Below are 14,993 nucleotides of genomic sequence, written 5' to 3'. Positions count from 1 at the left end.
CTCTTCCAAAACAGGGGCGTATGCAAGGGGGTGGTTTATAGGGGTCAAACCCTCTTTGAAAATTTTCATCCAAAGAAATGCTTTCCAATATTTATTTATTTATTTATATTTTGGTGACAAAAATTATACTCTTGTTATTATTATTATTTCAATTTTATTTGTGAAATGAAATTAGTATGACTGAAAAATTGTACTAACTAACTGTGTGTTTATGATAGCTATTGAGAAATTCATTCATCATGTAACAATATGGCATTTTGTAAGAACATAATATTCCATTTAGATAATCTATTGTAACAAAAATCAATAGAATACACATGAAACTAAATTTGATAGACCATATAAATGTTCCAAAGAATGTGTTTGGTAAAACCCCCTCTGAAACAAAAGTCTGGTTACGGCCCTGTTCCGAAACCTGAAGCTGGATCTACCACAAGCTAAACAACTCCTGGTTCACTACCCTGGAGGTATTGATTTGGAATGGGAACTTGGAGAGCTTTGTGCTTGCAACACACCATTAGCATCAAAGAATTTCCAAAATAAAAAGTGAGAGGCCTCGAAATGAGAATGACTGTCCTCTAACTTCAGAGCTCGATCGAGCTTCGGTTGTAAATGCTTTTGGGTCATTTCACGGTATTTTTGACATTTATGTAGAGTTCATAACGTGACCTCTTTCTGCCATAGTTTTTAAATTTGCTGTTTGATTTGCAAATTATTTTTAATTTGAGTTGATGTGTTGGCATGAAAAGCTCAAAATAAAATAAGAAGCTAATAAAACAGTAAATAAAAACGTTATGACAAAAAAAGGTTACGTTACATACTCTACATAAATGTCGAAAATACCCTGAAAGGACCCTTTTAGTTCCGCCCGAGCCCTGGTTCGGGACCCAAACTTACAACTTAATTATACAATTACAGTAAAACCTGTAAAGTTGACCACCTTTGTAAGTTGACCACCTGTCTATGTTGACCGCTTTTGTCAGGAACGGAAATAGTCCTATCTTGTATAATGAAGGAAAACCTCTGTAACTTGACCACCTTTCTATCTTGACCACCTGTCTATCTTGACCACTAATGAACCCCAAATTTGGTTTGGAGTATTGTAAAAAACCCTTCGTAAGTTGACCACTTGATTTTTATTTTTAAAACTTAATTTAGCAAATTATTTTATTTTATTATTATTTTTTTATAGCTTTCCAAGAATGTTTTTGATGCCAGACCAGCATTTTACCAACTGAATAAAACAGCAGCATAACTAAACCTCCTTGTAAGTTTAACCACATTGGAAAACTACTAAGAACCCTTTTATTCTCTAAACTTGTTTTTCTTTTGTTGTTCTATTTGAGATTACCTTTTGTACTCTCTAATTAATGAAAAAAATGTGCCAGTAGAAAAGTACAAAGCATTTTTTTTCCAGTTGCAGTATTTTGTGGCAACACTGGAATTGTTCTAGAGTAAAAGTTACTTGCATTGCAGTATTTCTGGTGCAAGGGATTAAGAGATAGGACATTTTCATTTAAAACTGCCTTTTAGAACTATGAGAGTCCAGCTTGTTGCTCTTTGTGTTTTACATAAAATGGCTTCAAAAAGAAAGTTAGCTGAACTTGAGATTGATAAAAAGTATGAAATATTAAAATTAATTGAAAAGGGAGGAATCCAGAGAAAAGTAGCTAACATATATGGAATTTCCAAAACTAGTGTCTAATAAGTGTGCCAAACTTCAATAAGGAGTTATTTTGTTGAAAAGTAGATCATCATGGTTATAAATGTATTAAATGTATATGAGAAAAAAATAAGCGAAAAATTTGTTATTTTTGATTAGCTATGAAATTTTAGGAACTATTAATCTCCAATAACTTTTTATAAACAACGATTTTTTTTGATCAATTTACTGAAATTTTAAATTACATGACACATTATACGTCATTCTGAGAGAATAACCTCTAAAAATATTTGAATAACATTTTAAATTATTGTTTCAAAGTAATGTTAAACAATGAAAGTGAGTTGAACGGAAAGAGTAAGTGTCAATTAGTCAAAAAATGAATACATGGTGCAAGAAATGACAAAAAAAAATCATTACCCCCTTTATAAGTTGACCACCAAAGTACTGCACCGCAAGTGGTCAACTTACACAGGTTTCACTGTATTATAAAATCAAACAGATTCAATGTAGAATGTTAAAAGAAAATAAACTTACATGTGGTTTCCCCTGAAACGTATCATTTTGGAGCTCAGACTGAGAAATGTTCTCATTCATGCTCAAAGAACGCAGTTGCAAAGACAGCTTCTCAGTTTTTTCTAAAGCTTCCACATTTTCCGAAGCTACAGTTGCAGTTTCGCCAGGAACAATTTCCAATGGAACAGTCTCCATAACTCCAAATTTTGAATAAGAATCAACTCTCTTAATATTGGACTCACTCTTGGCATCAGGACACAAATCGGCTGACCCTTTGCGAGGCATGCAGGTTGACTTCGTTGAAGCATTTTCCGGGTGAACTTCGGGAGGTTGAAGAATATTAAAATCTGTCACAGAGATGGAGCTTTTACGGATATTTTCAGTTTTGACCGGCAGTTCGGGAGCTTTATCTGTGAGTGTACTCACGACCTTAATGAAATAGAACAATGAAAACATTTGTGTAGAATGTAAAATGCTTAGTTCGTTTGCACAAATGAGACATTTTTATGCATATATTCTTGCTTGATTCCGAAAACTTTAGCTTTTGATATATTTAACACTTTCAGGTCAGCTATTTCGACTGCATATCTCCCTCCAGACAGGGTTTTTTTTAGCACTTTGCATGATTTTTTTTAAAAATACATGGAAGATATGTTTTTTGGTAATTTTTTTTTTTTTTTTTTTGTATTACATACTTCAAGATGTTTTCTATCGTAATGAAAGCACTATTTGAATAAAATAAAAATCAATTTTTCGTAAGAAATTATCAAAAAAAGCATGTTTGAAACTAAAAAAAAAAAGTTCAGCATAGGAAAACATCATTTTAACCATAAAAGGTTACATAAACTGAATAACAAACTTACCTAAATCTTGAACAACTATCTGAAAATAGGTTTAAATTCTAAATAATTTGTATGGTACATTTCAAAGCACGAACCCGACTTTAAACCCCAATTCTATCATGTTTCATGTAGATATTTCTGCCTGGTGATGCCATCTATATTTTTTTTCTGAAAGTTAAAGATTCGTAGATAATTTCTAATAAGGCTAGAAACATATATAACTTGAATTTTTATAGCTAAGAGAGTAAATATTGGACCCAAAGAGACTCCCAGGCTTTGTTAACTTCCCCAAAAACAGCAACTTGAGTGACGCTTGGGCATAGACCTCAAAGTGTTAAACAACCTTTGAGTACCAACTTTCTAAAATTTTCTTGTATTTACAAAAAATGATTTGTACATGTTACGGGTGTGACTATACGATCACAACTGCAATGCGTACAAATTATTATTTTTCAAGTGCAAATTTTTTTTCTGAAAAATTATACTATACTTCATATTATGATACATAATGGTTCCTTATATTTGAATATTTCACAATTAAAAGCCCAAGTTGGAAAGTGTGGGATTAAAGCACAAATACATGTATAAAAGTGTCTCATCCGTCTAAATGGATTAAGGACAAACAAGGCTTAAAGTCAAACATGAAGAAAAGAGTTATTAAAAAAAAAAAAAAAAACTTAATGCAGTATTTGCTTGTTTATCCGCACTAACCAGGACTAAAGGGAAATCTGGGTAGTAAAACATCTGGGTTATTAGTAAAACAAACCCTTAACAAGAGACTTCACTAACTTTTAATTATGCAGCAAAAAACAATAATTTGTAACAAAATCAGATAGATTTTTTTGCGTAAACACTTTATCATTAATAGTTTAAACTGCAGTGGTGTCAGACTTAAATTTCAAGTACACCTTGATGTTTGTTAGATTAAGATAATTTATCTTATGATCTAGGCAGATCTTGTTCATTTAATCAAAATGAAAAGCGAATTTTTGTGAACTGATATTTTGTTCTTGCTACCATAATTTAAAATTGTTATTTTTTTTTTTTTTTTTTGAATACAAAATATTTTAACAAATACTGTAAAACCATTTATTTTCGCAAAACAAAGATATTCGTGATTTCAAAAGCAAAAAATTTTGCAAATTTCATATTAACTGAACCAAAAATAGAATACAAAATTAAAATACTTCATAAGGTTTAATTTTTGTGATTACGCTGGGGTAGTGAGTATCGCGAAGTTTAAAGCTTCATGAAAATCAGTGCTTTTACTATATATAAAATTAATCACCCTGATTAACCAAAGATTGGGATAAACAAGGTTCTACAGCATATTTAATTCCACTAAAATTATACCAAAAAAAAAAAAGATATTATGCTATAAGCATCACTTACATGTTACAAGAAGCTAGGTCATTTTTTATTGCAAGCAACTACATTTGGTTACTGCTTGGCTTGCTTTCTAAAATGTTGAAAAGTTTTCTTTAAATTCAAACATTGTAAAATCACTATCATATAATAAGTTCCCATATTGGCAAGATGAACAATGGTACAATTCATTCCTAAAAAGTGTAAAATTCATGAAAAGGTTTATATAATCTATCATTAAAATGTCTGTAGTGTTTGTCGATATTATCTAGGTCTGGGAGTGGGGGGGGGGGGGAGTCATAGCAAACACAGAGTACAATTTGATATTCAAGCACACAGATAAATATGGCCTTTCAACTTAAAGTTATGGTAATAGTAGCTTCTAAAATGCCAGTGAATTCGTAAAGTACACATACTGTTAAGTTTAAAACTAAGAACCATCTCTGACAACACAAACATAATTTCTCACAAACCTAGCATCAATCCAAATGATTAACGTTACATTTTCACATGCAAATTAAATTCCAAATTTTAAGTTAAAAAAAATATAAAGGAATCTTACAGTAGCACCCAAAGGAGCCTCTTCAGCTTCAATCATTAACTCGGGAGATTTATCAATAACAATTTCCATATCCTACAAAGAAGTAAAAGCTCTTAATTGGTATGTATAATTTAAAATAATATCATTTAAAAAAATGAATAGGTATAAAAATAATAAATATACATTACAACAAAATAAAGAAAAAACTCATTCAAAGTTTATTGCTATCAGACTTAGATAAAATGAAAAGCGTTCTTCGAACACAAATCCTAACTGGAATATTTTCTGAAAATAATCATTTTGTCTAACTACCCCTTGAATAAAAAATTAAATTTATATTCAGATATGAAGACAAAAAAAAAACTGCTTTTTAAATTATTTAATCTTTTTACAATAACATATAGTTTGCTCATTTTTCACCAACTGAAGAAAACTGCCGAAACCATTATTTTTTTACACATGTGCTTTAAAAGGCTTTCCTTTAAATTTTTTTTTTTTTTTTAAATCAACATTAGCAGTTTGAAAAAAAAATTCTGCAGAGTCAAAAATTTTCTGCGAATGCTGTTTGTCTATATTATGTAAGACTGGTTACTATTTTGCACAATAATGTTAAATCTCAAATCCAGAGACACATTTTAAGATTCTCCTCAGTCTAGACATTTTGCAAGCCAGAATGTAACAAAAAAGAGGATTAAAAAAAAATCACTTTTCTACGTTACTTGTAAACCATTTCCCAACCCTATGAATCAACCTAATTCGCTTTATTAACACTAGAAAGGCTTGCTGCACACCTAGGAAGACAAGACTGAAGGGGCCAGTGCGAGGGGCACTGGCCCCTTCAGGGCCTGGGCCAAAGGGGTTTTGCGAGGGCAATTCTTTTTAAAATTTCTTCTAGCATGAATCCCAATGCCCGATGCTTTTTCTTTTATGACAAAATAGTAAAATGTGCATCATAATGTTTTATTATTAACGCATGGCAAATTGTAAAGTTTTTTCTATTTCGAAGAGCAATTGCTAACAGCTGGCTGGTTATGCTGTAGGCAGTGTTTAGCATTTGGAATTATGACTGGCTGCAAAAATAGGAAGGTGAAAATGTAACTAGAATAAAAAGCACTTTTTCAGGTTACACTGATTATTACAAAGTAAGTATTTCTCTGTTTTCATTTGAAATATCGCTGTGGCCTCGTTTTTCTAGGTATGAGGTGCAACATTTATATACTGCTATGATACTCAAGACTAAATAATTAAATAGGGTTACATAATATAAAGAATCAGAAAGCAGCATTAAGTTTAGTTCTTTATCATGGGTGCCCTATGCAAAATTGTAAGGGGGGCTCAGATATTTTAACCATGGTTTAGCATGACATTTTCCCCATGAAAACCAATTTCAGGGCAGATTAGAGTCCTTAAAATTGGACATTTTTAATTACTTATTCATTAATGGCTGAAGAAGAAATATTTTTACATTTTTGCAAAGAAAAAAATACTAAAAACAAGGAAGTTCTACTTTCTAGGGGGGGGGCCTCCAGTCCCCCTTTCCCCCCTATATCGGAGCCCTTGTTCTTTATTAAGTGGCAAATAACGAGAGGGCCTGCAGTCTTAATTTGATAACACACATTGAGTTTTTAGCTATTCTCAGCGGAGAAGCTTTATTCCACCAATAATCCACAATGTTATTCCAAGTTTTATGCTCAGGACAATATAAATGAGAGATTTACAACATATGAGAATGAATGAACACCCAAGGCGAGGTGGGAATCGAACCCCACAGCCGCCTTCCATCTAAGTTAAGCATCATGGGAGAAACGCCTACTACATTTCATTTAATTTTAACTGAAGATAAAACTCGATTTTGGCAATCTTTGCAATCAGAACTAAAACTTAATGACGTTAAAGGAACGACGTCTTTGACGTTAAAAACTGCAAAATTAAGAGAGATTTTATAAGGCAAACTAAAGTTATGAGAAGTTATCATATAACAAATGAGAGACAGCAAGCAATTTCTATTCAATAATTAAGTGTTTCTTACTTCTATAGAAAAGTATTTTACATTATTCCTAAACAACTTTTGAAGAAAAAAATATCAACAAAATACACAACCCCCGATTTTTTAAAAACAAAACTTATTTGTAGTTACAGTTACAGTGTTATGGTAGAAGAATGACAGATGACAGTTCAATCAAGCGCAAATTTATTATTGATGTAATCTTGAGTTTGTTTCTTGTCATATTAATTTATAATGCGTCTTAATACATATTTTCCGTCTGGTTTTAGGAACCACATTGAATTATTCATGCTCATTCATACTGAAACTATTGAGGTCATTTATAAGCTGTGTGATAAAGCGTCTGAAATTTTGTTTTGTTTTTGTACGAAAAATAGAAAAGCAGTACGATTGAGTACAATCGCTGGCTCACTAGCGTCTGAGTTCGTATGTTTCAGAATTCAATGAATTAAAAAGTGACTCATTCATAATTACATCTTAAAAACAAATCAATTATTCTCAGAGAGAATTTGTTTTGTTATGAGGTAGGTGAAGAGCTTTGCTCATAATTTTGCTACATAAAAGTATGTTTTAAATATTCTCTGTATGTTTTGTCAGTTTTCAAAGTTATTGTTATGATGCAGGATTACTTCCTTTTCTCTTTTGAAAATGTAGTGTTTTGATTGATAATATGCGACTTTTTTGTCTTAAAGTTGCTTTTATTTCATGTGTATTTAGTGAATGAACTTGAGTTGTAGTAAAAGTTATTCCATTCGCTGAACTGCTGAACGAAAAAATTTATTGTGATTGGATTTTTGATGTCATTAACATGTCATCGGAAAAGAAAAACCACAAAACACGCACGAAAAAATGTAGAATGATGCGAAAACAATCATTTTAAAAGTAATTTTTTTCTCATTGGGTAATACTGTTATATAGTAAAATCTGATTTCAGCGAAAACCAATACAGTGAAATACCCATTTAAGCGAAACAAATGTTCATTCCTGTTTGAATTGCCATTACATTGCTTCAATTAATTACGATGTAATTCTCGTTACCACAAACAGGATTTGTGTCCCTTGAAGTTCTTTGTAACGAGATTTAACTATAACATTTGTACCAGAAACGATTTGGTCTTAGGATTACTTCACTTGATTAGCATAAAATATGAATTCATGAGAATTCGCCTGTTCAAAAAATCTTCAATGAGAGTTTTTGAGTCGTCTTTTGAAGACTAATACTTCAGGAACAAATGCAACTACACTTCAAACTCCCTGTTCCTACCAAACATGCAGGGTTAACTGGTTAAATGGGGTCCTGATGACAGCAGAGATTTTTAAGTGCACATTTTATATTGCAAACCATATGACGATGAATTTTATGAGTAACGGGAATTTTTTAGAGAAATTAAAGGTACTTTTCAACTATAGACACTCGGTGCAATTTAACCCTTGGCTCTTTTCCTTTCATTTATTCTTGCCATGTTTGGTATAAGGCAAAAGTTACATAGAAAGTTACTTTCTTGGTAATACCATACATTATTTTGTATTTTAGGGACTTATAAGCAAAACAAGCCATTAAATTAGGCAAAAAGATCCATTGTAATCAGCCTAAGAAATACATAAGACCAGGGGCAGTGGCAAATCCAGAAATTTGTTTGGGAGGCTTTGAGCTGACCGCCTCTTAGTTTTTTCAACACAGAGAGAGAGAGAGAAATATTTATTCAGCATCTTGTTTAGGAGCAAGACATTACTAGATCTAAGTTTTAGCAACATGAATTTAATTGAAAAACTAATAATTCTATAGAAGTTTGGGGTCCGGGGAGAAATCAGTATTCAAAACTAGATCCTAAGATGCAGTTTTAGAGGATCTTTGGGTACTGTTGGAAAGAGAAGACGTTCAGTGACTCTTTCCCAGAATATGTTAGAAATTGAAATTTCGAAAACAAATTTAACAATTATCTTTGATTATGTTGTTGAAGCTCCCTGGGAAATTCTTTAAAATTGTAGATCTGAACATGCAGTTTCACATGATCTTTGATGATGTTGGAAGCAGAGATTCGGGGGGTCTCCCTAGAAAATTTATTGAAATTGAAGCCTTAAAAACTTATTGTAGAATGCAGATCATCTTTGGAAACAAAATGGGCTTGGTAGTTTTTTGAAATTGGAGCTCTAGGAAAGTAATTTTAGCTGATTTTCAATGTTGTAAGGGCTGTTTTAAGTTTTTCGTTCGCTCATTTCCAGAAATCTTTCTCTAAAAGCAAAATTTGAGAATTGCAACTCTAAAAACAAAATTTAATATGATCTTCAAAGATGTTTTTCGAAATTGAAATCTTCAAGTGGCACTTAATAACTTGCCCTTGAGTAGCATTTGCCCTACTATCTCAATAAGTAAATATATATAAATAAATAAAATTAAATTGTGTAACAAAAGCTAGCATATCTCCAATTTTGAGGATGCTCCTCTTAGAGACTTTAGTCTTATTCCTGAGAAATTAACTATTTTTTTAATGATGCATTAAAAAAAAATCGGTTTGTTATTTTTGCAGATATAAAATAACGTGCCCTAGATATTACACCTCTAGTCAACAGAAATATCAGTTTGTAAGTGAATTAACCCAAACATTTTTCATTCCTTCATAGATGCTTTACCAAAAGATCTCTTTTGTAATGCTCGGGGCCAACAAGGGGGCATGTCAACGTAGTCGGAAACTAGGGACCCAGCCCTTGGTGTAGGAAAGGAGATTGGTTTGGAGTATAAGTTTTTTTTAGGCGCCTGTCTTGGCTCTAAGTGGCAATGGGAATGCTATGGTGTAGTGCAGCGCTTCTTAATTTCATTGATAAGTGGAACCCTTTTGAATATCCACTTTCTGGAACCCCAGTGTTATCCTCAATAACATAGTTTGAATGCAACATTCTAGAAATGGTTTATTTTCAAAAAAAAGAGATTTTTTTGTTTAAAAAAATATTTTTCAACTTAAAACACTACTTTAAAAAATAACTCGAATTTCTCTGAATACTTTCTACAACTGGTTTCAAAGAAATTTTTAAAGTTTTTATTTAAATGATCAAGTAGTTCCTATTTTTACTATGACAGCTACATACTTAATATCAGGCTTTCTTGGAAAAAGTTGTCTCCTCAGATCAGGTTCAGCACTGTGTCTGTGGTGATATTTAGGTTTTGTTGACAGGTAAGTGGAAAACATAAATTTAGTTGCAAGTAGTAAAAATGCCAACAAGAAATTTCATAACAATTGAGGACATTCGTCTTTAAAATTGCACCAGAATTTCACTGGATGGTGTTATTTTTGATTTCTGGTGCGAAGAACAATCATTTGCCATTTCAATTATGGAGTCGTTTTAGAGCTGACCTAATTGAAGGTCATACATTGACAACAAAATGGCCTATCCAGAATTGATATTTTCTCAGCGGAAAATACTTCTTAGACACTTAACTCAAACCTAATTTTAAGTGACTAATTTGACCGTTTTGTGAAAAAAACAAAAAAAAAACAAGTTTCGTGGAACCCTGGGGTTTCGCGAAACACAATTTTAGAAACACTGGTGTAGTGGAAGAAGCCTTTTACATTTTCTGCATGTGATCCCCAGAGAATATCAGGTCTGTCCTCGTTAGGATGACCAGTTGAATACATCAATGCCATCGTGAGATTAACTTCCCCAAAGGGAAGGTTTCGCTCGTAACAGCCATCTTAAACTTACTGCTTGCGCATAGGACTGTGGTTGACTTGTCCTTTCTCGTTAAGATGCAGCCAGTTTGTGCTGGGGAAAGAGTTTAAACCTCCGACTGAAGAGTTTGGTTTCAGCTACCTTCTGAGGAATGGTTGGCCCAGTGGCTTTTGCCTCCAGTACCAGCCTCTTCCTTTCCTGTCTGGTCCTGTTGCATTTTTCTGCCTAAGTGAATTCTCCCTGGCTCCCTACCAGGGTTGGGTTTTTACCAGCCCTGGTGGGGGGAAATTTAACTCAAAAGAAAAAGAAAAAGTTGCTTTATTTTACTGTGTGAATGAGCTCAAAGATCTTCAAAAATTAATTTGAATAAAACTACAGAAAAACTATTTTTTAAGCGTGATAATTTTTACAATAACATATTTATTATGAATTAATGTAATACTTATTCAAAAAAATATGTATACATATTATCAAGCCATAAGAGCAATTGTTTTGTTTTTGCCAAAAGGTAACAAAATTTTTCAATTATTCTTCATATGTACTATTCAAAAAACAAAAATACAAAATTTTTTAGAGCTGATTTTCCCTATTAAACTGATCATACTGTTGGCAAGCTGCAATCCTCTAAATCAATTTAAAATTCACATTACATCATCATCTAGTAAAACCCTGCTGCTCCTTTTATTTACAACCCCTCCCCTTTGAGTCCAAAACTCATTTTAAGGGGGGAAGGGTTTAAAGCTAGATTGCTGTAAAGTACAAACAAAGTAATGACTCGATACAAATGAGTACTTCAGCTGAAAACTGATTTTAATATAAATAAAAATTGGTGATCATGTTTACAACCTAAAGCATGAACAGTTTTAACCAGGGTTGGCCGGATTGGGCCCAATTGGGTTGGACCCAATGGGTTTTTTGAAAAAACCCGTTATTTAGCCCACTTTTGGGTTTTTTTAAATTTTCTGGGAAGTTCAAAAAAAAAAATTAATTAATTTAAATAATTTCACAATTTAAATAAACTTCTGAGGCTTTCATGTGAATTATTTTCTACAAACCAACATGTCACAAATCCCGAATAAACAAGGTATATTTAGAAATTAACAGGTTTTACAAATAGTCGGACAGAAAACAGAATAGAATGTATAGTCTTTTCATTATCTTACGAAAAAGTTTAATATTTGTTACTCTGTACATAGAAATAGGAAAACAGGCAACATAAAATTCAAAGTAATGTCTTGATTAAGTTGAAATTCAGTAAAAAAGGATTTAAACTACTTAAGGTTCTACAAATTTTGCATAACAAAATAAAATACAGTGAAGTAAAATGCAAAAAAAAAAAATGTAATTAAATATGAACAAAAGATTTTATCACTCGAGAAATAACTTTGCCTTAACTGTTGGTAATCACGGAAACTGAAAAATCTGAAACTTCACCATTCTTGGGTTTTGTCTTCTTTTATACTTTTCTTCAGAAAACTCTGAATTTTAACTAGTTTTCCAGCTTTTTTTACCCCAAGACAATTTTTGCACTTTGTCCATATACTTACGCTACAATATGTTGCAAGTTCCCCCCTTTTTCCCTAAAAAAAGACAAAAAACCCCACATTTTTTTTAAAAAAAACCCAGCTTTAGTTGTTTTTTGGGGGGGTTTTATTTAAAAAATCCTGGGTCCATGGGCTTTAAAAAAAACCCGGGTTTTGCTAATCCTGGTTTTAACCTTAATTTACTTTAAAAAACAAAAGCATATGTATAGAAATGGTAGAAACAATAAAAATACCATGATTTTTTTTCCACAAGGTGGTAAAAACCATGGTAAACACCGGTAAATACCACAGACAGTAAAAACCATGCCAACCCTGCTCCTTACTGCAGACTCGGTGAGTTGCAGATCTGCACCCTCACCTCCTCCAGCAGCAAGGTTGCTGGCTTATTCCTTCGTGCCAGTATCCAGCTCCATATTAGCTGGGAAGTGGTAAAAGGTCAGCACCGGCACAACCACCCTTTACAAGTTTAAGCAGTGCCCGATCAAGCAAAACTGGTGCCCAGGTCCGGAGTAGAAGTTGGTGCCCCCCCCCCCCACCCTCCATGAGAAAATCCGCACAATTTTAAATTCAGTGTGTTATACTAGAAACCTTATATGAATAGAAACTACATTGAAAAGGAAACCTGGGATTTGAATACCAAACACTTGATAGTCTAGTCACCTTACTTATCAGAGTTAAAATTGCCTTACCTTAAGGTGAAAATGAGTTTAAAAACAATTCTAAACTGCAAAAAAAAAAAAAAAAATCTTACTAATTCTGACATTAAGTTTTAAAAAGGCTTCTTTCTCGCTTTAACAGAGGCAAATGTCTCGATCACATCATCGAAACCTAATTTTGATATTATCCTGAGAAACGCAGCATCTCAAAGGATTTTCGATTCTTTTTGAAAATGAAAAGGATCTTCCACTGGAACTGTTGCTGACGCGAATTTTTTTTAATTTAACAAGTTTTTGAGCTGATTTAAAAAAAAAAAATTGAGCCCCCTCTCCCTTAAAATTAAGGAAAAGTAAAAGGAGCTTTAAAAAAAAAAGGAAGTAAGTAAGTTAATTTAGGCTAGGCTATTTTGGTACCCCTAAATTTGTGGTGCCCAGGTCCACGGACTCGCTGTACCGTAAGTTAATCAGGCCCTGAGTTTAAGGCTAATTACAACGAGGTTTCATCCGGTTCCTTGAGGAGGACTATATAAGGCATCAACCTTGTGTAACATTGCCACTTTTGTTTTATTGCAAGCTATAGAAAACACTGATTTTTCTGCATGATATAAAATTAGTTTGAATTTTTCAAGACAAATAGAACATGAGTTATAACTGTTTTAAACAAATTTCAAGCAAAAATGGAAGTGAACCTTCAAATAGAAACAGCAACCATTGGCTGCAATGTTTTAACGGAACGTCATGATGTTTAATTGTTCTATTGACTGCTGCATGCTATCATTAAACTTTTATAATATAGTAAGAGATCACTTGCTTAAAAATAATTAATAATTTGTACTGATATTACAATGAATTTAATACGAAGAAATGGGGAGGGAAATTACAATATAGTTATAATTACCTTTATTTTAATTGTATGTACATTCTTTGTGGGTTTTTTTTTTTTCACTAGACAACGGAAAATCAAGGTCTATTGCTATTCTGTATGACTGTACGTAAGAGCCAGTCTATTTTATTGTTCTGTCAAAATTGTTACATAGAAATTCTAAATCTAAGGGAAGAATGTCATAAGCCTTAGAGCCACAAAAGGGCCCAATGGAGCCTCACACCAGGAGGGGCCCCACTCTAAAATATTTTTCTTCCCTTAGGTAAAGAAGAGAGAAACATGAAACAACAGTTCAAATGAACTTAACTGATATTTATTATAATATGTTTAACTGATACTTATATAGTCTGGGAGTATGGAGCTACTTTCAGATCCATTAATAGAGTAGGGGAGGTTCTGAAGCTTTTAACATCCCTATTAAAGTTACAAAAATATGTTTCTAAAACTATTAGTCTCAAAGAAATATCTGGTGAGGACCCTTCCCTTTTTCTTCTTACTCAAGCTCAAATTACAGGTTTTTATTAGATCAATGTCGTGCCGATACATTTCTGGACGAAACTACACTTTTTTGAGGTTGGCATACCCTTAATGTCACCCAAGTTATCCCACAATCTCGTTTTTCAGACTTAAGTGTCGAAAAGTTTCCAGAGCGCTCCCCCAAACAAACTTCTCCATTTCTTAAACGTCACCAAAGATAGCCGGTTAAAATTTTGTTTTTATCACTTCAGTTGCAAGAAGTCCTATGTAACCCAAAATTGACTTCAGTTTTGAAAAAAAAAAAAAAAAAAAATCAGGAAAAATAACCTCTTCCAGAACTTGCCAAACATTGTTATTTTTGACTTCAATTTTGAACTATTTCTCTTGGAGCCTCTTCTGGAAAAAAAAAAAAGCACTAAAAGTATTGACTAAAACTGCGTTTTTAATTCTTGGAATTTGAAACTTTTTTTTTTTTTTGAGATCTTCCCCCCCCCCCCCCCCCCCCCCGGGCTCCTGGTCATCAGACTACCTAAGATGGGGCTTTAGTACGTTACTTTTGATATATCTGTGTTCCCTCAATAAAAAAAAAAATAGTAAGTTGCGCGTAAAAATTTCTCAGTAAAAAATTTATCTTCCGTTTTATAAATGGGCCCCTTTTTTCTCATCCAGTTAAGATTTGTAAGAATGGCAGTTTCAAGTTCCACCTCGGAAAAAAATCGAAACTCCGGCACCGCTTTTTGCCCGCAAAAAAAGAAAGCACTAGGTAGATATTTTTGGGTTGGGATCAGTTTGTACGATAAGAATACTCCGGTAAAAAGGCAAACAGACACTTGTA

The 14,993-nt window shown here is 32.7% G+C and overlaps 1 protein-coding gene across 1 annotated transcript in view; it reads right to left on the bottom strand.

Annotated features, from left to right (window-relative positions):
* The window catches only part of LOC129220379 (trafficking protein particle complex subunit 12-like), a 33,251-nt gene extending 26,195 nt beyond the window's left edge, over positions 1-7,056 (bottom strand). The window contains exons 1-3 of the mRNA XM_054854792.1: positions 6,957-7,056; positions 4,949-5,020; positions 2,201-2,608 (exon numbers count right to left, since the gene is read on the bottom strand). Of these exons, the coding sequence (XP_054710767.1) occupies positions 2,201-2,608; positions 4,949-5,017 (477 nt within the window). The 5' untranslated portion in view covers positions 5,018-5,020; positions 6,957-7,056. The remainder of the gene's footprint in view (positions 1-2,200; positions 2,609-4,948; positions 5,021-6,956) is intronic.
* Positions 7,057-14,993: the final 7,937 nt, after the last annotated feature.

This window comes from Uloborus diversus, chromosome 1, assembly GCF_026930045.1.
Source record: "Uloborus diversus isolate 005 chromosome 1, Udiv.v.3.1, whole genome shotgun sequence".
In the NCBI taxonomy this organism is placed as follows: domain Eukaryota; kingdom Metazoa; phylum Arthropoda; class Arachnida; order Araneae; family Uloboridae; genus Uloborus; species Uloborus diversus.
The sequence above is the reverse complement of the archived record's forward strand: the minus strand, read 5'-3'. Positions and strand labels throughout refer to the sequence as shown.